Source organism: Gobio gobio (genome assembly GCF_949357685.1).
Source record: "Gobio gobio genome assembly, chromosome: 13".
Taxonomy (NCBI): domain Eukaryota; kingdom Metazoa; phylum Chordata; class Actinopteri; order Cypriniformes; family Gobionidae; genus Gobio; species Gobio gobio.
The window spans coordinates 18,091,944-18,119,313 of NC_137106.1; the positions used below are offsets into that span (position 1 = coordinate 18,091,944).

The following is a 27,370-nucleotide window of genomic DNA, read 5'->3' on the forward strand; positions in this document are numbered from 1 at the left end:
CTCGACCCTTGGTAAGGAGCAGAGTTTCTTGTTTGCATGACACGTGGACCTAATAAATCCGTATCTTGAGCAAAATAAGCAAGCTCAGTACAATCTAGATCTTTTATTTTGAATATATACAAATGTCATTTATGTTTGTCAAGAGATTTAAAGCACCGTTTTTGAAGAGTGTGCGTACAAGCTCTTGTACGTAAAAAAAACGAGCCTATGATTGAATCTGGAAATAAAGCAAAATAACTGAGAAAATGAGAATTACTCCTCAGATGCCATGTCTATCAATTATAGCAAAAGTTAGATCTAAAACTAATTCAATAAAATAAGTTAATACTCCACCACCTGCCTGACATCATTAACCAACGTGGTTGAATGACAAATTTGCGACAATATGGTTTTAGGAAACATTCGTGACTAGTGTAAGATTACAAATTTAAGAAAGTACATTGTAAAAAAAAACAAAAACAAGAAAGTACATTGTATTTAGCATTTAAGGTATAAATAATAATTCTGGGGTTTTTCCAGCAGGAGATTCCTGCTGGGCCTGTTTTACAGTGAGCATTTGAGGTATAAAGGAAGATTGTTGAGTTTCCAGCAGGAGATTTCTGCCGGACCTGTTTTCAGACTCTCACCGTCGTTGCCTCTATGCGTTTGAATAGTTATGCTGATTAGGAGTAGGATTGGTGATACTCTGTCTGGGCGGGTATAAAACCTGTATATTTAATTTACATGCTTTGTTCAACCTCAATGTAAATCCCTCCCCCTTTGGAATGTATATAACCTATCAGGTATGCTGTTTGAGTCAGACTGTTTTCGGACGACCTGCAGCACAGAGAGTTCTCATTAAAAGAATAACTTCTGTTTGATTCCGAAGTCTCCTGGTCTTCATCTTCTGAGTTTCTTACACTTTAGAAGATAAAAGTTCACAACACTAGCTGTTTGATTTTTTCAATGATGCATCATACTATGGTAGTTAAGCAGTGAGTTACGTCGTTGAAAGGGAAACGCACCCCTGCTTAATATTTTGTGAAACCATAATTTCACAAAATATATATATATATAACTACTCACCCTATATAATTACTCACCCTTGTGCTGTTTCAAACCTGCATAAATTCTATGGAACGTTTTTCTCTTTTTTTTGTCCAGACAGTAAAATTCAATGAGGCCCAATGTTGTTTGGGCTTGATCATTCTTCAAAATATCTTTTGTTCTACCGAAAATCATACAGGTTTGGAATGACATGAGGGTGATTCGATGATGATGACAGAATTAACATTTTTGGGTCAACTATCCGTTTAAGTTATGACTTTTTCATGATGTTACATTTATCACACACTGTTTTTCCACAGACTGTCATATCGAACTGGGCAGGATACAGCCAACTGTGACACGTGTCGTAACAGTGCCTGCATCATCTACAGGTGAGTCTCAATCTGATACTATACTGCTTCTGAATCTTTGAGCTTGGCCCAAATTTTGATGCTCCATGCACAACACTCACACAGAGCGGCAACTGAATCCTTGATTCAAAGATTCTTTGCATACTAAGGAACAGATGTCCCAAACAAACAATTTGTAGCTGCAGTGTCCAATCATATTGTCAAATTTGTTTCTGTTGCAGTAGAGCTTTGAAGAACTGAAGAGTATAAAATCTGTGCTGTTAGCCTGAGCTCTTCTACCAATGAGAATTTTCAAGGGTAAAATGAAAAATATCATGACTGAGTGAGTTCCTTTGATGCATGCGGTATATGGACATACATTTTTACCAGACCAATTGAAAAATCCACTCGTAGATGGAAAACGTGAACTTTTCTCTTTAGGTTTGTTCTTTATATGACATGCAAGTTAGGTAACTAAAGTAATTCTATGAAACCATTCCTCATAAATGAATGGGTTTGCTGTTAATTATTTTTGTTATAAAAGCAATAATCTTTGATCACATCGGAAAGGCATTTACTTTCAATAAAAATTAAGAAAATGTTCTTAAAGTGGAAATAAAGTGCCTAACGAAATGTTTAAAAATAACAAGTGATAAATATAAAAGCATTTATTGGGTAGGGGTAGGTGTAGGGAGGGCTTTAATTGTCCCATTAAGGCGGAATCCATTTAATAATTTGAATAAATATAATCATTTACACTCTATGGGATTATTGCATCCTGTTAATGTACAACAATACTGAGGTGCAAATAGTATGTATCCACCAAAATTAAGTATAAATAACATTTAATTACTATTCAATTGTTTTCAATGGGAGCACCACATTTTTTAAACGCCATGAGCGTAGCGTATTTCACGCTCAAGCGCTGAGCGTTCAGCGTTTTTTACTGGGCGCCGAGAGTTGAAGAATGTTCAACTTTGAGTAAAATGCAGCGCTCATCACTGTCACTTTTCACCTAGCCGTTCAATCAGAGTGGAGGAGGGGCCGGACAAATACAACACCGACCAACCGCCACATTCTGCTTGTACGTCAACAGATGAAAACAAGCAGTACAATAGCGGAACAAAATAATTTAAAACAAGAGCCAGAGCAAATACTTTACATTGAATCAGCATTTTTTATATAGAATCAATACAGAAACTGTGAAATCTGTGAAATTAGATACTAGTAACACTTTTGCGGATATTCCATATCATATAAAGCAAAGAGTCTCAACTGGAAAAAAACGCTCTCATGCGCCCACAGCGAGATGTTTTCAGCTGAGCGCCTAGCGTTTTCAGCTGGCTCAAAACGCTTTGGTGGACACGCGGCCTTAGTGTAAATAGAATATATCATTATTTTCACTTTGTGTAAATAGCATCTATCGCTATTTGTACTTAGTGTAAATAGCATCTATTGCAAATAGCTGCTGCCTTTTTTTAAACCAAGCTGTAAAAACGACTCATTTCGGATTTTGTCTCAGTTTGAAATCATAGTGCGACGCAATACCGGCAGAAGAAGATCAACGGCTACTTCTACATCATTGTCTGTCTATTCATGAGCACCAATTCAAATTTTTCATGTAGTAGTAAATACGATAGAGATGCAAACATAGGATTACTCCAGCAACAAAAGGATAGAGATACCTTGTTTTTACCATGGGTCACTATTGCTTTGTCTGATACAGATCGTTTGATACTCACTTTAATTTTACTTTACTGAAAGTCACTTTACATTTACTTTACTGAAAATGATGAACGACAAAGATGGCAATTCATTTATAATTAGTTTGCACGAAACACTAAGTATTCCTGTCTGTCAAGTATAACTGTCGTAACTCCAAGTTCTTAAACTTTATTTGCCACAACCAAGACTTATAAAGCATATGTATTGCACGTAAATGTTTCACAGTCGGCAAATGTCTCAATTATGTAACAAGTTAAACACCTTTCTGTAGCAGTTGACAATTATTTTAACATGCAAAACTGTTACCCAATCATTAGCAGTGGACAAATGGCGGTTTTGAAAGTGTTTCAAAGAGAGTGTCATAAACAGGATAGAAAATAGCCTATTACTTATTTTGATGTAAAAATCTGGCTAACATTAAAAATGGACCTCTGAGAACATTAGAGCATTTAAAAAAAAAAATGCAGTTCATGACCCCTTTGAGTCATTATTTATTTACCCTCATGTCGTTTCAAACCAGTATAAATTTGAAACCCAGAATGGAGCAAACAATTTTACACACACACACACACGCGCGCGCGCGCACGCACACAGCTTTGTATTCATTAATGTTTTATTTTGCAGCAATATGTTGGCAAATGGAAGAAAAAAAAACGTTTTGCCTCTAAAGCATTTTTGTATTAATTCATTTACGCATTGAAATCAAATGCAGTGACATGTACATAAAAGCATGCCATCTGTCATCAGACAAATGCAGCACTTCACTGCATACCAGACAACCTGGAATTCATTACCTGGGTCAGAAAAGAAATCAAAAACATGCAATTCCGTTTACACAGTGAGGGAAGTCAAATACACACAGATATGCATTATAATGCATCAGCATGTCAGCTCTTTTTTGAACACAAGCCGAGAGGGCTAGATTTACACTACTACAGAGAAAAGCTAAAACACATTCACCAAAAAGCGTACACTCTCATGCACATATAGTAATTGGCAGATTATTTAGGTGTTATTGTTGAATTAAAGGAATTTAAAATCAACAATGAAATCTTTAAAATTTTTGAAATAAATATTATTGTTATTATTATAGTAGTAAATATATTTGATAAATGTATTATATTATTGACTTTTAACTATTTCATTTTTCAAATAAGTGTGGAACGACATAATGGTGAGTAAATGATGCCAGAATTTCGGTTCTGAGAACGAGACTAAATGAAAAGAACAAATAAAAAGTCTTAGTGTCAATCCAACTTTGTGATTTTGCACTAGTAAGATATGATACAATTGTTAACATCTGTATTAAAGGACTGTTTATTTGATTGTTTGTATGTTTATCGTGAATATCCATCCGTTCTGCTCAGGGGTGCTTCTGTTTGTTAAGCAAACCATGAAATTGAAGGATCTGATTCGCAAAAGCTGTAATTGGTTTCGGTTCTCCGGTAGAAACAGTTCACAGTGGAAGGACAGTGAGTTTATATGAGCAATATAATGGTTTTAAATTGCAGTTCAATGCCTTTTCCAGAGATCCCCTATAACCTACTATTGGAAGGTTCTTACAGAAGAGGACACACTGTGACATTAGTATGAGAGGAATACTGAGCAGAAACAGAGATAGACAGAGAGACATGTATTGGTGAGGATGATGTGGTTGTCATAGTTACCAAAGTGATGAAGTGGTGAAGAGGGGAAAGGTTGCTTTGCCCTGCTTTGGTTGGGGTAAGTGAATCTCTGTGTGTGTGTGTGTGTGTGTGTGTGTGTGTGTGTGTGTGTGTGTGTGTGTGTGTGTGTGTGTGTGTGTGTGTGTGTGTGTGTGTGTGTGTGTGTGTGTGTGTGTGTGTGTGTGTGTGTGTGTGTGTGTGTGTGTGTGTGTGTGTGTGTGTGTGTGTGTGTGTGTGTGTGTGTGTGTGTGTGTGTGTGTGTGTGTGTGTGTGTGTGTGTGTGTGTGTGTGTGTGTGTGTGTGTGTGTGTGTGTGTGTGTGTGTGTGTGTGTGTGTGTGTGTGTGTGTGTGTGTGTGTGTGTGTTTGTGTGTCTGTGTCTGTGTTTGTGGTCAGACCACTTTCAGTACCTGACACTAATACCAGTGAAATTTCATAAGTCTCTGTGACAATTGCAATTCCACTACATATATATATATTTATTTATACTTATATTTATATATTTATACAGTTGTGGTCAGAATTATTGGCACCCCTGGTAAATATGATCAGAGATGGCTGTAAAAATAAATCCGCAATGTTTATCCTTTTGACCTTTTATTTAAAAATGTGCAAAAATCTAACCTTTCATTGAAGTAAAATAATTGAAATTAGGGGGTAAATCACATAATGATTAAAAAAATAAATAAATGCTTTTCTCCAAAACAAGAAACTGATACAGGTTTGGAACAACTTGAGGGTGAGTAAATGATGACAGAATTTTCATTTTTGGGTGAACTATCCCTTTAAGTACTTTTTGCAAACCCCTTTTGCCTAGATAACAGCTCTGAGTTTTCTCCTATAATGCCTGATGAGTTTGGAGAACACCTGACAAGAGATCAGAGACAGACCATTCCTTCATACAGAATTGCTCCAGATCCTTCAGATTCACAGATCCATGTTGGTGCTTCTTCTCTTCACCCCACTCAATTTCTTTAGATTCAGGTCAGGGGACTGGGATGGTCATGACAGAAGCTTAATTTTGTGCTCAGTGGCACATTTTTGTGTTGATTTTGATGTTTGTTTTAGATCATTGTCTTGATGAAAGATCTAACCCTGATTATAAGATTTGTAGCAGAAGCGGTCAGGTTTTGAATTTTTATCTGATGGTATTTGCTAGAATCCATGATACCATGTCTCTGAACAAGATGTCCAGGACCTCCAGCAAAAAAAAATACATTAATGATCCAGCAGTATATTTAACCGTAGACATGGGGTACTTTTTATCCCTGTTTGCACCAAACCCATCTGGTGGGTTTTCTGCCAAAAAGCTCTTTTTATAGTGTCATCTGACCACAGAACCAGGTCCCTTTTGAAGTTCCTGTCGTGTCTGAAAACTGAATATGCTGGAGTTTGTTTTTGGATGAGTAAGGAGGATTTTCCTTGAAACCCTCTCAAACAACTTGTGGTGATTTATAGGGGTTGTTAGATTTTTTTAAAGGCTTTCTGACCCCAAGACTTAACTAATCTCTGCAATTCTCCAGCTGTGGCCCTTGGAGAGTCTTTGTCCACTCAAACTTTCCTCCTCGCCGTGCATTTGGATGATATAGACACATGTCCTCTTCCAGGCAGATTTGTAACATCTTTAGTTGATTGGAACCTCTTAATTATTGTCCTGATGGTGGAAATGGGGATTTTCAATGCTTTAGCTTCTTACAGCCGCTTTCTATTTTGTGTAGCTTAACAATCTTTTGCTGCACATCAGAACTATATTCTTTGGTTTTACTCATTGTGATGAATGAATGATTTTGGCCTTTGGGTTTCCTCATATTTATACTCCTGTGAAACAAGAAGTCATAGCTAGACAATTTCATGCTCATAGTCACCCTGGTGTGCTAAAAAATGTAAATATTAATGGGAATATACTTGAGAGATATTTTACTCATAAAGTTTTTTTAGGGGTGCCAATAATTATGGCCAACGTGTTTTGGAGAAAAGCATTTATTTCATAATGTGATTTACACCCTACTTTCAATTATTTTGCTCCAATGAAAGGTTCGATTTTTGCACATTTTAAAATAAAAGATCAAAATAATTATTTCAGAATTATTTTTTACAGTCATCTTTAATAATATTTACCAGGGGTGCCAATAATTATGACCACAACTGTATATTTACTTTTTAATGTAATATTTTAATACATATTAAAGTGTTTTTTTTTTTAAATATTCCCATTAATGCAGTGTGTAATATAGCTGTTTGTGAATGTAAATGTTCTACAAAGTTGTAAAGTGCACGATAAATAATGTTATTGTCTTTAACTTGTCTTATCGCTGAACTTTAGGAAGCCTCCGGATGGAGCTGAAGTTCAGTTATGTTATGGGCATTTAGCTTCCGAAACACGTGCTGTATGTGGTATTCCAATCACAACAGACTGGGTCATCTGGCCAATCAGAGCAGAGTAGCTTGTGAAAAGGAGGGATTTAGAGAGATTGATTCATCCGTCGAGTCGTTGAACATGTGGTGGTTATGAGAAAATTCTACTGTTTTTTGACATTTGATGCATATCTGTTGTAGGAAAAATTAGGAGCATGAATAGCATAATAGGGGCACTTTAAATTAAAACAATGGCATGCAGCTTTCAAGTATTTCCAGTGGTGTTAAGTACATTGTATAGTATCTGTAATTTATTGCAGTATTTCTATTTTGGGAAACCTTTACTTCACTACATTCAAAAGCATAACATTGTACTTTTTTCTCCACTATATTTCATAAAAAAATGTCTTTTATCGTTATTTTGAACTGAAGAAATTGGTATCTTTACTTTTACTCAAGTACCTGATTTGTATACTTTGTCCACCTCAGAGTATTTCTCAATAGAGTAAACAGTCCTTGTGGTTCTCAAGTTAAAAATCAGAAATTGGATGTAGTTAAAAATCTGAGATTTAATCAAATGTAAAATAAAGATGCATCAGTATCAATATCATTACATTGTTTTCTTATTTTAGTATCGACTTTATACTAATATACTGGTACTTTGACATTCTTGTACAAATCCTACTGGACAAAAGAAGAGGCCTACAGGTCAAAGTTCATTGCTCATTCTGTACTCAACATGACCTATACAGACTTATACAGGGTTTAAAATGGATGCCAGCATGATGCAAGATAGCTCTCACTGTTCCTCCATCACAACTTTCTCAAAGAAACAGAGAAGGCACTGTAAGAGAGCAGCATGCTCCCAGCAAACTAACAATAGCTGTCTGCAGCATACTGTGCCACATTGTTGTTTTATGTCATTTAACAATGACACATCCTTCACTCAACCCAAACTATTTAATATGTATTTCTGTTCCAAACCTTGGCATCAATGAACGCTTATAGTTATCAGGTGTCTGTTTCTTTAATTATATTATATTATATTATATTATATTATATTATATTATATTATATTATATTATATTATATTATATTATATTATATTATATTATATTATATTATATTATATTATATTATATTATATTATATTATATTATATTATATTATATTATATTCAATGAAAAATGAAGCTTCACGTTGCATGTCTGAATGTTTGAATCCAGACCACTACTCTACTGGTTTATGGAAGTTCAGGTCCATGTACTTACATTATTTATTACATGATCGTATTCTGCAATATAAACAGTATAAAAAAACATGATTATAAAATAATTAGAGCACCATTTACTTGCCTCAAACAATTTGGTTGGTACTGTTATTATTATTACATTGAATTTATTGACACAGTATGTGAATTATATCAACGTAACCCATTTAGCGTTGTCAGGCTTTTATTTGTGCTTAATCGATAAAACATCGGAGCTACGCACTCGGGTTTATGACTACAAGGTGGCACTGTTTTTGACACTCTTATTTTAACGATCTTAGAGCGTGTCCAAATCCACTTTTGCTAGGTCGGCGCACCAGGTGCATGGTCCAAAAGGGTTGTACCTAGTCTTTTAATAAGTCATGGGTGTGTTTTGGGGGTAAAGTGCAATAAACCAATCAGAGTCTCATCTCCCATTTCCTTTAAAAGCCAGCTGCGCTTGTGCAATGCCATATTCGCTATTGTATTTACATGGTGGGATTTGCAAGCGGAAAGACTGAACGCTTCTCCAGAGAGGAAATCTTTTATTTTTAATATCTAAAAAGTTTGTGTGCTGCTCCGCGTCCCTGTGTGTATGTGTGTTGTGCACCCGCCTATGTGCGCATATTTGTAATGCGCCCTTTAAATAACAAAAAAAATACTGTGCTATTGACTTTAAACCAAGTTTTTGTTGGTCAATGGTGCAGTTGATTGCAGCTACCTCAAAATAGCAATGCGCCATAAAAAGTGCACCTGAACACACCTAGTTTTCAGACCAGCACGTCTATGGGTTAACAGATGGCTGCGAGTGCATTTGTTATTTAAACAACTGGACGTGAAAATGTGTCGGGCTAAAACTAGCAAAAAACATTTTCGTCGTGCCGGCCGTCGCATTGCGCCAGGTGTATGATAGGGCCCATAATGCTTCAAATCTTTTCCTGAAACAATCAGAGAAAAGCTTTAAGAGGCTTCGTTTCTTCATTCCTAACATAAACAACGATGAACAATACTAAGACACTTTAATGAACAGCTTGAGAACTACACAGCAACATATAATGTTAACACAGAACAGAGAACAAAGAAAACAGATGGCTTAAATACACTGCAGATAATTCATGGATAACCAAGATAACCATGGAAACAACCTACGAACTAGAACAGTGACAGGGGAAACTACTATATGACAAAGAAACTAAACACAATGTGACATATTATATTATATGATAGTACTATAAACATGTAAACAAAAAATATAGTATACTGTATATAAATAGTTTTTATTTTAATTTTAATTAAATTAAATTTCAGTGCCCTGCACAACTGGCCTTAATCTTTGAATTAATACACTGCTAAATTTATTGAAAAGAGCAATATAATATTAAAGAACAGTTAAGCAGCTTTCAGCTAATATGGACTTACGAAAGGCCCAACCACACAACCTCATTAAGAAAATTAAAAATAAGGATGCAAATAGCAGATTAAAAAGGTATTGTAGGAAAAAAAACCCGGAAGACTAGCAATATACTGTATTACGAGTCAGCACTGCCATTTGCGGTTTTGTGTAAAACGCAAATAAGATCAATTAAAGGAATGACCCTGATTTTTTACCATGCGTGTAGTGAACGATTAAAAATTCCACACCATATACTGCGGGTATTTTTAGTTATAACTGAACCTGTAGTGCATTCTCTTGATGATTCTCATTCCACGTTTTCATCAGCTCAACTAAGCTCCAATTCTTAGTGCTTTTCTTTCGGTGCTCATATCTCAAAGAACATGGCTACAAAGATTCTTATCAAAAGCCCAATGCACCAGAACATATGGCAAAAACAGCATCGGCTTTATAATCCAGGGGCTTATTTCTTCACTGAACCACATGCCTCGCTGAATATGCTCTCTAAAGCATGTGCACAAATTTGGTTAAAAAGCAAGCCTACTTTGCAGAAAGAGGCCTTGCACTGTACTGTAAGTTAATGGTGTCACTGCTAAAACATTGATAGAAATATCACAGGAAACCTGAATGGCTTTCTCTCTCCTGTCGAAGACAAATAATTAATAAATTAACAAGTTATGTGGAGATAAATAATTTAAAATAAGTTAAATGAGTCAGCTGCATAATATATGGCAATGCAAAATGCTGACACACATTTTTTTAAACTAATGTGATGTGTATGTAAAGACAAAATGGTATCAGCATGCACGTGCCTCAAAAAGTTTGCACCTTTGTATTATACATCCAGGTACATGCCTTTCTCTTTATTTGAATATTCTCATATGTCAGAGTAGTGAAGCCAGCATGGTGTGATCTTGCTGTGATGCCTCTGTAGTTGGACACATACTGGGAGACGGATAGCGACAGAATGAACAGCCCGACCTGTGGTCGTCCTGTCGCAGCCTCTGTCCTCGGGGTGCGCTGACAGGAGACAGGTATGACTCATTCGTCAGTTGGAAGAAAAAAAAAAACCATTAGAGTTTCGAAATGGTGGCAACCATCAGTTTTTCTGCCAGGTGTCCAAGATAACTCCCTGTGGTATTCCTACAGTTCGCATTTAGCACCTTTTCCCTTCCAAACTTCATTTATTTTGTGTCACGTCTCACGGCGGCCCAGTGGGTTTCTACAGACGTCTGGCAATACTCCTATGAGCTTATGAAAAAGGCCCATTAATGGTGCCAAATCCAGTTGCAGTTTATTCCATTTGGATCTGTACATGGTATTTTATATTTCTTTGTTTATTTCCAAGTGGATTACTGTAAATGCCTTTCGTGCATCAATTATTGAGATGGTGTGATGCAGATATCCTCCTCTCACTTTCAAAGGGTGCAATATTTCTCATTATAAGCAGAGTCGTTTCCATTAAGTATTTATGAACCAGGAATAAACTGGGTAAATCGTATGCTTTGTACAGGCTCCAGATGATTTCTCAAAATGTAGGAAAGTGTCCCAGTTCTTTCTCTCTATTCTCTCTTAGCCTAACACCCTTGCAGCTCAGAGAAATGCAGTTAATCACAATGGCTACATTCACACAGCAGCAGAATATGGTCGTCAGTCCTGTTTTAGAGTGATAAATATTACTGCTTTCACACAAAGTTTGTTATTAGCTAGAGTGACAATTGTATTTTATAATCGAACTGACTAACGTATTTTTGTTTGGACTCAAAACCCGCATTTTCTGTATACCTAAATGCCCACTGAAGTGCCTTGAAACGCGCAGCATTATTCAATATGTTGATGTAATTTCCATTGAAACCAGAAGACAGGACGGGACATATCTTTAAAAAAAAAAGAAATTCAATAGCGTTTAGTTTATATCACAGCTCAGCTAGAGACGTTGAGCTTGGTAATGCCGCAATTTCCACCGTTTCTCTTCCTAATCTCCTCCGTATAGTTCTACGATATAGCATTCTGTGGAGAATTCAAATGGGTCCGATACATTTGATCCACTGTGTGCTATTGTGTCTCTAGATGGGAGAAGACTGTGCGGGCTGTGGCGGTTCGCGTGACAAAGTGATACCAGACTTAATTTGCCTATTTACAATTGCACTATTCACCATAGAAAATAGTAAATGTGTGAACAGATGACCAATTTTAGCTTCAGGGTCTATTTATAATGAAGGAGGCAGGATGCTGTAGATTCTAGAGAGCATTTGATTGGACAGAAAATCTGATGACTGATGTCATCAAAACCATTGACATATTGAGAGAGCATAAGTTTTGAATGCTTATATCTTCTAAATGCAAAGCACATTTTGTTTTGAAGCACAATAGCTTATAGATAACAGTAAGGCTAGCATTTTCAAACTAAAAGACAAAAAACTTCATTTTGATTTTGTGGGGATTTTAAAGTGGCCCTATTATGCTATTTTAAAGGTTCCTAATCTTGTTTTGGACGACTCGTATGTTTGCATGTATCCAAGGTCAAAAACACTTTCTCAAAGAGTCTGAAACCGTTCAGTCAAAGATTCTGTCTCTATAAACCTTTCCTGTACTCTGATTGGTGCTCCACTCTGTTATAATAATAAAGACTCATAGAAAGAATGCTTTATTACACTTGTGTGAGCAACCCAGGCCCACAGCTAAATTGTAAACACTTACCCAAACAATAACAGTGAATACGTTAGCAGAGGACTAACATGAATGACTGATGTAACAGTTTGCGAACCAAAATCTTGCTCATTGTCTATCATTACTCAAGGTAGTAAGTATGACAGACAATCTGCATTCATTTGGTCCAAATAAAGTGGGTACTGCCCCATCTTTAATGGATAAGTGTTTTGCAAATCCTGCGTTGGCCTTGCCGAGATTTGAAAAGCAGTCAAGCAGTAAAATGATTGGAACACAACAAAAAGTTATACTGCTGTGGGATCATTGTAAAAAAAATAATAACATCCTCATCCTTTGGAAGTGCATACAAAGAAAATTAGCTTTTGCAGTTTACATGTCGACAATACAAACCAAATGAAGTGTTTGATCAAAATAGACGATGACCAGTGTGACCATAGGCTAGCATCATGCAAATTGTTTACAAATCTATGTAGATATGTAACTAAAGTGAGACTGTAATTGCTGACGGCTCATTTAGGCAGTTCAGAATTGATTTGTTCTTTTAGGAGATAACTTTATTTGTTGTTTACTTTGAGCTTTAAAACCTTGCATACATTCTACATTCACAAACAGCTTTACACACATGACAGGTAATATTAGAAAAAAGCACAATAGGGGAATTTTAATATTTGTAATAATCTTGACATTGTTATAAAAACAAATCAACTAATGACAGAAAAAACTGAATTCAAGCTAATACTTACTTATGTTTGTGCTGTTGTCCCAACATGATGATGTCACTTCTTATAGGTTCATGTTGTCAAGGTTAAGTTTTTTGTTTTGTTTAGTTGTCTTTTCATTCCTATGTGTGTTTCTTGTGCTTCAGTTCTGTTTAGTCTTGATTGTTTCCTAGTTTGTCTCCTTGGTTGCTTATTACGTTCAGCTGTCGATCATTAGTTTTCCTCTGTGTATAAGTACTCCCTGTTTCGTTCATTTCTTTGCCAGTGATTGTCAGTATTTATTGTGGTAAGCGTTTGTCCACACCTGCAAACTTGTCGCTTTTCGGCGACAATTGCCGTTTTCTTGGTCAACTGGGTCATTTACATGAATCACGGAGAACTGGAGAGGGTTTTTTGGGGGGGGGGGGGGGGGGGGGGTGTAGGCTGCCCTTCATCTTCATGCCATGCGGGCTAGAATTGCGAAACAGTATTGGATAATTCTTATAATTGACATTTCTCAGGACCAATCGGAATCTTAGCACTTTTTCTCTTGACCAATTGGAATCTTAGCACTTAGCACATGCAACCATTCACCCCCCATCCACCGCGACACTGTCACCTTTTTTACTCTGAGGCGTTTGCAAGTCTGGTTTGTGTTCTTGTGAGACTCTTTATTTTGTGGATTAAAGTATTATTGGACTGAATTCCTGTGTTGTCGTTTTGGATCGCATCACCACACGTGACACATGTCAGTTAAAAGGATATTACAAAAGAGGAACAGGATGAAAATCGATATAGGGGCCCACTAGGGGGCCTCAGCAAACTTCCAAGGGGGCTGCAGGATGTTTGTGGAATCACAAAATGTATTGGGGTTCATTTAACTCTTTCCCGTGAAGCTTTGGGGGTGTTGATGGACTTGGTTTACTCCATCTGTGTTTTTCTCATCGTACTGAATCTGATCCAGATCAAAATGTTGCTTTTTTAAACGAAACTTACCCACATTCAAGTGTTGATAAAAAAGGAACGCATGAAGCTAAACTAAAACTGATTTTTTTTTTTAAAGGGTCTATTCTGTCTTTTAATATATTTCATATATAAATGATCTAAAAACCTGGTGGTGGCTGGCAACTTAAAAACAATTTTTTTAATATGAATTCTTCCAGTTTCTGTTAACAAAAACTCCATAATTACAGCAGAAATACTGGAAATAGTATTATTTTTTATTACTGTTTAAATACAGGAGGTCTTTGAGTCCAGAAGGTTGAGAGGCAATATAAAGTACACAGGAAAAAAACTATTAAAACTATATTAATATTTCCATAATATTTTTTTTTTTGTATGAAATATTGATCAGAGATTTCCTAATGAACTTCAAGTTTTTGGGAGATATATTTATATTCACCTACTTGATAAGTGATAAAAGAAAACAAAAACTTTAATAATTCTAAAATATTAAATATACACATATTAAGATATATGGTGAAAATGCTCCTGCTTTATTATTATTATTATTATTATTTTAATTTATAATAATAGTTTAAGAAAGATTTTGAGACTTTTAAAGTGAAAAGTTTGGAAAGTGTACAAGAAAGTCCGAATTGTATTGTATTATTATTAGTTATCTTCAATTATCTTATTATTATTAATATATTATTTTATTTATTATACTTATTTATTTATTTATTTATTTATTTTAAAGAACATTTGTAGCCCTAAATATATATGATAAAAAGAATCATACTGCATTGTAGGACTGACCCAGAGAGTGAACATTTTTGCGTTTGGATGCCGGTGCTCACTGGTGCTGAACACTGCGCGCTGCACTCAGCACTAATGAGCAGATCAGTTCTTTTCTACAAAACAGGAGGAGAGGAAACAGAAGACAAGAGGAAGTCTGATTGTCTGATTGCCAAAAATCTAATTTCCTGCCCTGAGTTGGGAGAGCAGCCAGCCAGTGAGGAAGTGCTAATTGTGATCCTGTTGGTGGCATAGTGGACAGGATAAATTCACATGCGGCTGCAAGTATACCGTGGCCATCAGTCACATGACAGGGCTGTCTTTCAGCACCACCTTGGTCTGACCTGTCCACGCAGCACCACATGAATCCAGACAAATGGACACCAGCGGGTATAGTTTGAATAAGAAGTGACAGAGATACCCGGCAATGTGCACAGCAGGGATGGACAATGGTACCGCTCAAGCAAAAATTACAGACAAAGCTTAATAATCCACTTCTGTAAAACCCTCAGAAATGTTCCATCTGATCTCTCGCACCATGCCTCCGCTCGGATCAAATTCTTTAGGCCTCCTTCTAAAATCAATTGTGATCTTGACTCGTATTGGAACATAATATTTGACATTGTTGTGTCCAAGATTGAGCTTTATTACAGTTTTTTCCCCCCTGAGGTAATATTTGTGGCATATGACATGCTGGGTCTGTCCCCTGTCATTGACTGAAGCTCACAGCTGAACGTTTGTATACCTGTATAAAGGATAATGTCAGTGTTACTGTGATTTAAATATTTAGCTCCATGTCTACAGCCCCCTGAGTTTGACTGTATGTGTGTGTATGTTTCTGCATTAGAGCAAAGCAGTGAAGCAAATAATTGAGCAAGAACCAGGGTCACTTGTATTTGATGTTAACAACTGGAGTTATTTTAACATTCACCTACCCATAGCGGTTTATTAAAAATCATACAAAAATGAAAATGCATTTAATCATCCTCATGTTGTTCCAAATCCATATGAATGTCTTTCCATGGAACATTAGGAGATATTTCCCACAATGTCTAATCTGCTCTTTCCCAAAATTTCACCATAAAGGTTTAGAATGACATACAGTAACAGTTTTTGGATGAACTATTCCTTTATTTGAGGGATGCACCAAAATGAAAAATGCTAAAAAATGTTCAGTGTTAAAGAAATATTTGTAGTTTTGTAATTTATTTTTCTTTAAAAAAAAAAAACATTATAATTAATTACAAAACTACAATTTAAAAATATTTACTTAACACTGAACATTTTTAGCATTCCAGCAGACATTATACAAACAAAGCACAATATAACTTATAATAATATTTTAAAAAAAGGTGTCAAATATTTTTTTTTTTATTTGGCCATGGTATGCCATCTTCTCTTATCTTTGGCCTATTATACAGGTATCATAATCAAATTACTGAGGGTGCTTCTGAAATCACTGAGGGTGCTCTATTAAAGTGCAGATGTAGTCTAAGCAACGGCTCCACCACAGCAGTGAGTGTACAGTGTGTACAGTGAGACATTTATGTTTATTTAGAATTTCAAAAATATTTTGCAACAAATAATTTTCTATTAATCTATTAGTCTGCCTTTACATTGCTTTACAGTTTTTCTCAGTCGCTTTGGTACATTTCTCAGATCAGAATTGAAATTCTCAAAGCTACCTGTTCAATCTTCACATCATTGTGTCACTTGTGCACATCAAAAAAGCAGTTTCTCATTTCTTTGAACAAGTGGCAAATGCTTGTGTACATCCATGCAAATGATTATGTACAATTTTCAGCTGTTTCCTATATTATCAGTTGCTTATGTCATGTTGATCAAAATGTATTATATTGGGTCTCTGTTGAATTGTCTCACCCCCAAAAATTTTAGGCATTAGTTCATAGCATAAGTCTTTACATGCAAAATGGTTGAACAAGTTGTCATAATATGTCAAGCATATTTCTATACATTTCCATTAGACGTTCATATTTCTACTTTTGTTTTTCAGTTTTTTTTCCTTTGTGCTATGCAGTGCTGTCTTTTTCTCTCTGTATCGCAATGACATGGTCTGTCAACAAATTACAGTACAAACAGTAAAAGCGTAAATGTGAATCTTGTCCAGTCTCTTACAATCAAAACTCACACATACACTAAGGTGTAACCAACAATTTACAATAATTGTCATCAAAACTTTGGCCATAGTTTACATCAGAACATCCGTCCAGAATACAGTTATATTGACAATATGACTTATCCGTACACAATGACACAAGGACTTGTCATTCTGATGGCACTGACATGTTCATTGACACAGATATTTACTTTTGAGAGATGAACTAAGGATTTTGAGCAAGAGACTGGCTTTTGCAGGTAATCCATGGTGTTTTGCTATTTGTACGAATTGTTTTGAGAAATGCACTTACTGTTTTGCAAATGTCGAGGATGATTCGAGAAATGTACCAAAGCGACTGAGAAAAACTGTAATGCGTTACTATTTCAATGTCACTTCCGAAACTTTGCAGCGTACAATTGGCCATTAATCCTTTTTGCAACATGAATGGATTATAATCAATGGATTATATATACTTTAGACTCGACTGTAGACTCGAAAGCGAGCCAGGACCGCTCCATTTACGATCAATAAATGCTGTCGCTATGTCAGTTCATCGCAATCTCACAAAGTACAAAGTTCAATGAAGCTGCTAACAATGCACAATAAATATCTTACTTGCTAAGAGAGATTTTGCGAGCGTGTCACCTGCAGAAACACGTTGTAAATGGATACATTTGACGTTCTACAGACACAAATATGCCCTGGAGCATTTGCCAATATATTATTACAGTATCAACTGAGGGTGCTCTTGCTTGCATTTGAGGGTGCTTAGACAGTGTCTGCAAACGGACATTTTTGCCTCCATCTCGGACACTTTAATGCTTCCACACTTCCACCATGTTTGCTGCATTTAGAAGCGTGTGCGCCTCTCTCTCACACGCGCTGGTTGCTATATTTTTGGTCGCGTCATCAAAAACATCATTGTTCAGTTAAATTTATTCAGTCTTTTCACTTATTAACCGAAATTATTCGGCTAATTTATCGAAATTATTCGAATAATTTCAGTTGCTGAACATTCGGTGCATCCCTACTTTATTTTATTTATTTTTTTTGACAAATTATGCATAAAAATACGTATATAAATTGCTGCTCTTTTTGATGAACATTCAATGTACATTGTTATTATTAAAGTATTCTTCACCATAAACGGTTTTTGGTGAACTATTCCTTTAAGAGACTTCTTGTAAAAATGTCTATCAAAATGTATGAATTGCTTTTTGATGAACTATTGCACAATATTAATATTATTTAATTTTAGAACTGTTTAGAATGATCCGAGCTTTGGGTGAACTATTCCTTTAAGAGACTTCAAATTATTACCATTTTTGTCAAACTATCTATTTAAATGTATAAATTGCATTTATTGCGTATCATATTAATATGATTTTTATTTTATTTTTTTACAAAAACATTTTTAGAAACTCAGCACTAAATACAGATATATAATCTAATTAATATATAACTCATAAAAGTAGTACATTTTGTGTTTTTTTCTATAGTGAGTATTCTTTTTTGTCAACAATATCTTATTACAAAATCATATTTGCTTTGAATGAGTATGGAGTATTAATTAAATGAATTAAACTGATAATCAGCATTTGTTGTTAACATAAAGGACATTTCTTTGAATAGATGATAACCTTAAGACAAATCCTCTTTATTTTGAGCCAGGTTTGCAGATTTTGCAATTGTTTTCTGTGCATTGTTCACCGGCCACCCATATGTTTCACCCCCCCCCCCCCCCCCCCCTGTTGGTAGTGTAGACAAGGTAACTGCTCAGGTGTTTCCTGTGATTAATTGCAGAGTGTAGTTTAGCTCAACCTGGAGCAGGAACACACCGTTGTTCCATTCTCTTTCACCCTCAGAGAGTCTGCAGAGAATCGCTGCGCTTTCACAAGTTCTGTAAATAGACAAACCAAACACTGCAGCTTCTAAATATATCACGCCAGAGAAGTTTTTCTGATCGTTTGTGAAAATCCAGGGCAAACTTTAAAATGAGATGCAGATCACTTTGTCTCCGCGGGTTTTAGTCAGTTTTTTTTGTGCTCTGTTGTCACAGTATAAATATTGGAAAAAAGTCCTTGGTTTTGGGTTTATTAATGTGGATATGTGATAAAGCATTTTAAAGGCTTTAAAATTCAATGCAAAATTCCATAATGAACTGAACATTAATGCCTGCATTTCACCATAGCAGCCTTTAATCAAACGAAATGTGTGCGTTATCCAAAAACTGTAAATGAAAGGAAAGCCAAACAGCTTGATTGTCATATATGAAGCATTCTATACCGCAAACCAAATAAACCCTCAGTTTAAGGAAGTAGATAAACATAATTGACTCTTTTTTTTGGCACAAATCTAATATAAACGGATGTAATTGATGAGTCAAACAGCATTGATTTCCAATACGCTCATTTGTAGTGCAGGAAAGTGAAAAGAAGTGAGAAATAGGGCAGTTGTGTGTGATTGGTTTGTCTGTCTCTGTTCTTTACACTGAGTCAGACGCTGCTTTGTGAATGATTTCATTTAGATCAGATTAAAGCTGCCTCTGACGGTTAATCTGGGAGTTTAGCCACTGCAATCATCAGGAATCATCTGATTGTCATGGGATTATAACTTTAAAGGGAAGACGAGGTCAGACGGCTGTGTGAGGACAGTCAAAGCCATACATAGACATATATACACTGAGACTGAGCTAAACAGCTTAGTCATGATGTTAGAGGTCAGGAATGACATGCTATACGTGCATTACATTTGCTAAGGCAAGCAGAACTCAGAGGTGAAACAGCATTTGCACCTCAATGTACTTTCATAACATTTGGTATTAGGTAAAACAGGATTTTTAACTGGGAAAAAAAGATTTTATCCATTGGTAATGATCGTTAAAATTGTGTAAAACAATGGCAAAATAGCTATTTGGTGATATGCTAAAATTATCTAATGATATTAAAGAAAATGTATGTTTCTAATTTTTTTTTTTTTTCATTTCTAATGTTCGTCAAGGCTGCATTTATTTGAACAAAAATAGAGAAAAAAGTAATACTGTGAAATATTAGCCTATTACGTGACACCAATTTAACACGTCCCTGAATACAACTAATAATTTCTTTCAAAGAAAAAAAAAAGAAAAAAAGTTTTTATATAATATTATTGCAATGTTTTTTTTTTTGGCCAGAGGCTAGAGACTACAACCAGTAGTAGGAGATAGTTCCACGTGTTTTCAACCCGCCCATAGGGGTGGGATCTCACTCACCGAATGTAAAATGAGCACGGCCGTTGGGCATTGATAACGGAGCGGTCGGAGCAAAGCGAGTTTTTTTTTTTATGAATTCCTATGAAAGTTAAGCTTCCATAGGCATGAACTGAAAACGCGCCAGACTGGACACGCACCGTGAATGAATTAACGACAGGGTGGCCGTGAATGAATGCCAGCCGTGCTCATTTTAGTTTCGGTTATGAATTAGCGCCAATTCGGGGGCGGGTTTCTTGAATTGTTTGTTCATTAGCCTATTATTCTTAATGAAAAACACAACAAAACAGTACAATGACAAACTCACTTAAATAGGCGCTTTTACATTTCGATTTGAAACCAAATCTTCCGCGATCATCTGGTCTGTCAGCTCCTCGCTCTCTGATGAATGAAATCTGACTCCTGCTGCTGGTCTGTGCGGCGACTCTCGTTCGGCTCATGCTGTATTGAGCAAACACGTTCAGTTTTTAATTGTACTGTCTGTTCTCTAACTGAACTAAATTATTTTATTACTATAAAAATCTAAACGACGGTGGGGGTGGTGCCGCGGTGGGCAAGTGATGTAACCGGTAGGAGTGGCCTGCCTCGTAGGGCAGCGAAGCAAGTGCGTTCTAGGAGTTGTTGTCTTTCCTCCATATGAGCCAAAAATACATTTTCTGGCTTTTCTCAGTCTAGAAGGCACCAACTTCTAAAATCATTTCTACTACAAAGGACCCAATTCACCCAGCGGTGAAGTACCCCTTTTAATGTTTCATTGACTACGTTCAAAATGATCCCTGTTCAAAACGGCCAGTAGTTGGCGATGTCACTTTGTAAAGAAAAACTGCTTGCCAATTGACTGAACATGTTACATGCATATGCATGACGTCAACATATTCACAAATTCGTATTTTTGTAGTTTACACTGAGACGATAACAGTATAGTTTTCAAAAATGTTTTCAGACCCCCAAAACATAGTTGTCGTGTAAATAAAAAAAAAAAGCATTAAAAGTTTTGTGTAAACAGCGCCTTAGTTTGGTTCTCATTGTTTTCTGTTTTTCCTTTCTGTTTCCTCGGTTTCTAAGGGTATATTTACACTACACCATTTTCAACTGAAAACTTTTTATGCGTTTTGGCCGTTCATTTACACGACTACAGCGTTTTGGGGACCTGAAAATGCAAGCTTTTGAAAACGGGTTTTAAAGTGAAGGTTTTGAAAACATGCCTTTACCGTCTCAATTTAAAATGTGAATTTGTGAAAATGGTGATGTCATGCGCATGCGTATTACGTGTTCGTGGGGTTTTTCTTGACAAAGTAGCATCGCCTACTACTGGCCTGGCATGCATATTACAGCCTTTTTAACAATTTTCGCGGTGTGAAATCAGTGTGAACAGTGATCATTTTGACAACGTTGTTGTCTGTTTTTAGTACATTGTTACGTGTAAACAAACCCTAAGCATGTTTGCATTTGTTGTCATATTCATCAGTTGATTGATTATCCCTACCTGTGTCTTGTTTTCATCAGTTAACCTGTCTATCAGTTGGTTTTTGTCCGTTCTTGTTACTGTATAGTTTGGTTTGCTTTGTCCTGCGCTCTTCTGTTCCTGTCCAGTTTTGTTATTTTTTATCTATTGTTAAAGGAGAACTCCGGGGAATTTTTAAGTTAATCTTCATTGTTATACCTTTTTGAGTACTGTCTATAGAAAAAAAAAAACCCAACCGGATTAGTGCTTGCAACACGGAGCTGTTACAGTTAATGCCCAGAGCTCCCACTCAGCTAAAACGGTAGTTATGGGGGCAGATACATAAAGAGTGTCTTTGTGCCTCTTAACAGACACAAAATGCAATTAAAATGTCTGTCCAAAATGAACAGGGCCCTTACATGACAACGAGATGCGTTTAGCCACTGAGCCATTGTATAAATCTCACCTAAATAGTGTTTTAGACGGCTAGCTGTAGTCTCCCGCTGAAGTCCCGTGGGAACTCAGTTGTAGCCAGAAAAAGGCAAATAGTCCTGGTGGGAGGAGCGTCGTGTGTGTGAAGAGTGATGATCGGCTTACAAGTGAAGAATAAATGGTTTGCGTTTGTGCCATTCCGAATTGTGGCAACAGAATGCGAAAATACAAGAATTTACATTTTCATCGTCTTCCTTTTCATGACCTCGAGATTCTGCAGCTCCTCCCACCTGGACTATTTGCCTTTTTCCAGCTACAACTGAGTTCCCACGGGACTTCAGCGGGAGACTACAGCTAGCCGTTTAAAACACTATTTAGGTGAATTTTAAACAATGGCTAAGTGGCTAAACGCATCTCGTTGTCATGTAAGGGCCCTGTTCATGTTGGACAGACATTTTAATTGCATTTTGTGTAAAAAAATTATGAATTAAATTTAAGACCTATATCACGCAATAAAAAACTTTTTTTTTATTGCGTGATATAGGTCTTATATTTAATTCATAATGGTCTTAAAAATATCTTAAAAAATTTGACTTGGTGAAACCTGCAGAAACCCTGTAAAACAGCCTGTAAGTGATGTTAGCTAAAAAGGAATGTTATTTCAGAGGTGGTGCAGGTTTATTACATTCTGATGAAAAATGATGAAGGCACTACCATTTTGAGATCATTAAATGGGCACAATAAGATAAAGGAAATCAATTTTTAAAAGTAGATTCAAATTGGATTTATTGTTGATATTAATATGGCCCCATTCAGACAGTGTAATCTGATTTGATATGATCTCTCTACATTATCCTCACCTAAAATATTCCCTTTTTTCTCTTTTAGTGTGGAACTAGATTTTAAACTTCAAGAGGACAAACTGCAGCCCTTAATGAAGAGACTGTGTCCATTAGAAGAGCCGTCCTACCCGTCTCTGCCTTACACACACGAGGTGTTCACCTCCACACCCAAACGCAAGTCCAAGACTGAGTCCAAGAAGCACGCTCGATGGAAACTCTGGTTCCTCTAACATTTGGATTCGGGGAACCTTAAACCATCAGGTCACCTCACCACAACAAGCAAATTCTAGTGGAATTCTGCTTTAAATGGATAAACATGGAGAAATGCTCACCGTTGCCACCATTTTGTGACATGCATTATGGGATCCAGTGAGGGACTGGATTTTAGTAAGGAAAAACAGTTGTTTTGAAATTATGACCCTCTGATGAACCCTCTGACTTTGGGAACTGCTGAATTCATCTGATCTCACATTTTCCAAAAGGATTACACACTGATCCTTCTGTTTAGACAAGTTAGCAAGGTAAGAGAGAAAGGATATTTGTACTGTAGATGCAGTGTGCGTGTGTGTGTGTATTTTTTCCAGTGTTTAACTCTGAGATCTCTCTCTCTCTTTCTCTCCTTTCTACATTTATCCTGTTTTATTTAGGGACCCTGCAGAGCCAACAAGAAACTTCAAAGCTATATGATAGTTTGCCACAAAACTACTTTGGAGCCATACATCAAAGACATCTAATCAGCAAAGCACAAACTTTTGAGAGTTATAAAGTACACTTGATAGCTGAGATTTACCTCTGTCTCTTTCTTTCTAAAAGTCTCTCACCTCTTCAATTTTAAATGAAAATTGGTTTTCATTCTATGACAAAATAAATGAAATTATACCTAGCGCACCAGAATCAGTCGACGGCATGCACTAATAATCAATGACTTCGTAGAGATATTTTTCTTGAAAAATGCTGAGGATGTACAATTAGTATGTCAGAAATGGTTAGGCTGTAAATTTATGAATGAAAATGGGTTTACAGAGTTGCTGTTTAAAAGAAAACAACAAGAAATGAATCCTTTTTGAAAATAATAACTGTGAATTGTCTTTTAATTACATAGATTTATGCATCAAATAATGGGCCATAAACACAGGTTTTTTTTTAGGCCTGAAAATATTTTCTTGGGAATATGACATTGTATTTTTTTCTGCATGAATATGAAACCTAGGTCGGGTGACCAGATTTCTCATGGTGGAATACGGGACGGACACGAACCCACATATTTCATGATATGAGAGACGTTATTCCATGATAGTGATATATATCATTGTTACATAAAAAAGAACAAAGAAGCAAATTACAAACAATAGGACAAATACGATAGAGGTACAAATTAAATAAGCTAAGTTTTTCAGGTAAATGCATACAGTTTTTAACATCTTTTATTGTTTGATTAACATTAATGACACAAACAGGTATTTTAAGCTGCTGTCACTTTAAGACTGAATGCTAGGATCTAATATACTGACACGTATCCGGTTTTCACCATATCCTGTTTACGCCATAACAGACTGTATTTACGTGAGATACTCCAAAGAGAACTGAATACGGGATCACGCACTGTCTGAGAGAGCGCTTGTGGTGCGTTTCATTCAGTGCGATACCGCGCAATACACAACAGGTTATTTTTGAATAACTTACTGTCCATAATAACTTGATAAACTCTTTTTGAAGATCCTCGTTAAATGTACACACACTCTTCTTTGACATATTTGCATCTGACTTAATCTCCTCCGCGCTCTCTAATATCCCGCAAGTTAAATGATAACGAATTGTGATTGTATGGTAATTTTTTATACCAATTTAAATATACTATGACGAGATTGGCTTCTCGTGTGACAGAAGACTGCTACTTGCTTTTATATGATCCCCTAGCAAAGGTAATTTAGGAAAGAAGAAATATGGGATAAAACATGATTTTTTCATAAGTTGGGAACTATGGTCACCCTTAACCTAGGTACATTTTTCAGTAAATATATTTGTCACACTTGAGATGCTTGAGAGTATGACTAAATCGGCTGGAAATTGGTTACATATAATATGTACCATGATAAACAAGTATGAGAACACCTCTGTTTAGATGAACATTGTTTCATGTTATATGGTGGAAAGCGCACAACTTAATAGAACACAAGACAACAGATATAGGCTCTATCCTATAACACAGACACACCACTTTGTTCAAGCTGACGTGTCATTTGCTCAATTAAATCTGAATATGATGGCAGTCAATCACCGAAATCTTGTGCTTGTTTGCCCACTTGTAATGAAACGGTCGCAACACACAATTTGGGAAGCATAATAATGCAGGTAACATAGAGAGGGCTATGTATATACACTCTGTGCTTAGCAATTATTTAGCTTTAAACAGTGTTTGTATTAGATATTCACAAGTCAAATGTCTTTAACACGTTTACTACAGTGCCAAACACTGTATTTAGCTGGTAGCCCAAGAACCTTCATACTTGGAGGGCATTTTGATAACTATATGTTATATATCTAAAAGTAATAATATGTTGGTCACTTCACAATATCTTTTTTAATTGGAGCACAGTTTCTGCATAACGTATTCTTGTAGCATAACACAGATGCATCATTATACCTTGAGAAAGTGCAATTGATTTATATTGTGCAATATTACATTTTATACAATTTCTACCCACAGTGCATTTACAATAAAGAAACTGATGCAAAATATTTTGACTGGACTGTCCTGTTCCCATGAATGTTCTCTAGAGTAAGACTAAAGAAATGTGGATTCTTGCAAAGTGGATTGTGGTGGTGATACTCAATTCAGGAAGATGATTGAATAGTGCTTTGAACAGGACTCAGCTGGAGGATGAGATGGTTGCAACACTTCTCTCTAAAATTGATTGGCTTCAGCTTTGGCACACGCTCCACAGACGTCCTCTGTGATCGGACGGCCTCCAGTAGAACACCTGCTGCCAATATACTGTCACTCACTTTGACTCGAGGGAAGAAATATTCCTCTGAACTCATTCTGCAAACATAACTAATGTAAACATAGCGAATGTAATTCTGCTGACACATCGAAGGGATATGACTCCAAATGAATCTCTTAAGACTTTTTTGCATGCACTTATTCTCTGATCAAACAGCCTTATTTTAGTATTGATAGCAGTAGCCACTTAAGCTGATGAGCACATGGAAGTCATGACCAAAATTACTTAGAAAACTGATTGCAGTTTCGTGTCCTTACAATCTTTCTAAACAGATACACAGAGGAGTCTTGATTAAAAAAAATATTATGTTGGTGCAGAAAAAAAAAAGAAGACTCATAATTATAAATGATTTATCCATTCACAATAAAAAAAAACTAAAAAAACGTGCCCTCATAATAATTAAAGGGGTGATTATGATGTCACTTTTTTAACTTTAGTTAGTGTAATGTTGCTGTTTGAGCATAAACAACATAACTGAAAAGTTACGACACTCAAAGTTCAAAGCAAAGGGAGATATTTTCTTTTACAGAAATCACCTTTTAAGGACTACAACAAATGGCTGGTTGGGACTACAACGAGCTTATTCCCGGTTTAGTGACATCACTAACCCTAAAATGTACATAAACCCTGCCCCCGGGAACACGCAACAAATGAGGTGAGGCCATGTTGAAAAGAGGAAGAGTTGTTGTAGTAGAGCACATCTAGGAGTCTGCTCAAGCGGTCGCATCCGTCTTTTCATATTTATTGTAATACAGTAGCCTATGTAACACTAATGCAATAGCGTCATAAAAGCAAGAAGACAACAAATGTTATAACCGTGATTAAACTAAACTATACATGTTCTATGTTCATGCAGCATATATTCTCTGGCTCTGTGTATCTTACAACAGTTCCCACATGATCGATTTATAGATTATCATGACAGAATATGCTAATCAATGACTTGAAGATAGTTAACGCCACATCAGTTACATAAATTCACCAATTAACCATTCAGAAATGTCCTGTTGCATTCTACACGTCCACACTTCTTATTGAGTCTCTCCATTATTGTCCGACTCCGGTTTGAACATAAAATACTGAACAGTTTCTGACCTCTTCATTGCGTGTGTGAGCTGCTAACTTGAGCTCTTGCAACTCTGCTATTCTTCAAAGGGGGCCAGAAGCAGCAGCTCATTTGTATTTAAAGGGACACACACAAACATGACGTGTTTTTGCTCACCCTCAAAAAATTACAATTTTAACACACTATAAAAAAAATTCTGTGGGGTATTTTGAGCTAAAACTTCACATACACACTCTAGGGACATCAGAGACTTATTTTACATCTTGTAAAAATGGGCATTATAGGACCCCTTTAATCAAAATAACTTCCCCCTCCCACTTGCAGCAACACTCTTCTCTTCTCAGAAGAAG

At 36.1% G+C, this 27,370-nt stretch overlaps 1 protein-coding gene across 1 annotated transcript in view; it reads left to right on the forward strand.

The window, feature by feature from the left end:
- insyn2ab (inhibitory synaptic factor 2Ab) overlaps positions 1-25,682 on the forward strand; it is a 70,266-nt gene extending 44,584 nt beyond the window's left edge. Inside the window, exons 3-5 of the mRNA XM_079833139.1 lie at positions 1,347-1,418; positions 22,996-23,470; positions 23,597-25,682. Coding sequence (XP_079689265.1) covers positions 1,347-1,418; positions 22,996-23,179 — 256 coding nt within the window. The 3' untranslated portion in view covers positions 23,180-23,470; positions 23,597-25,682. The remainder of the gene's footprint in view (positions 1-1,346; positions 1,419-22,995; positions 23,471-23,596) is intronic.
- Positions 25,683-27,370: the final 1,688 nt, after the last annotated feature.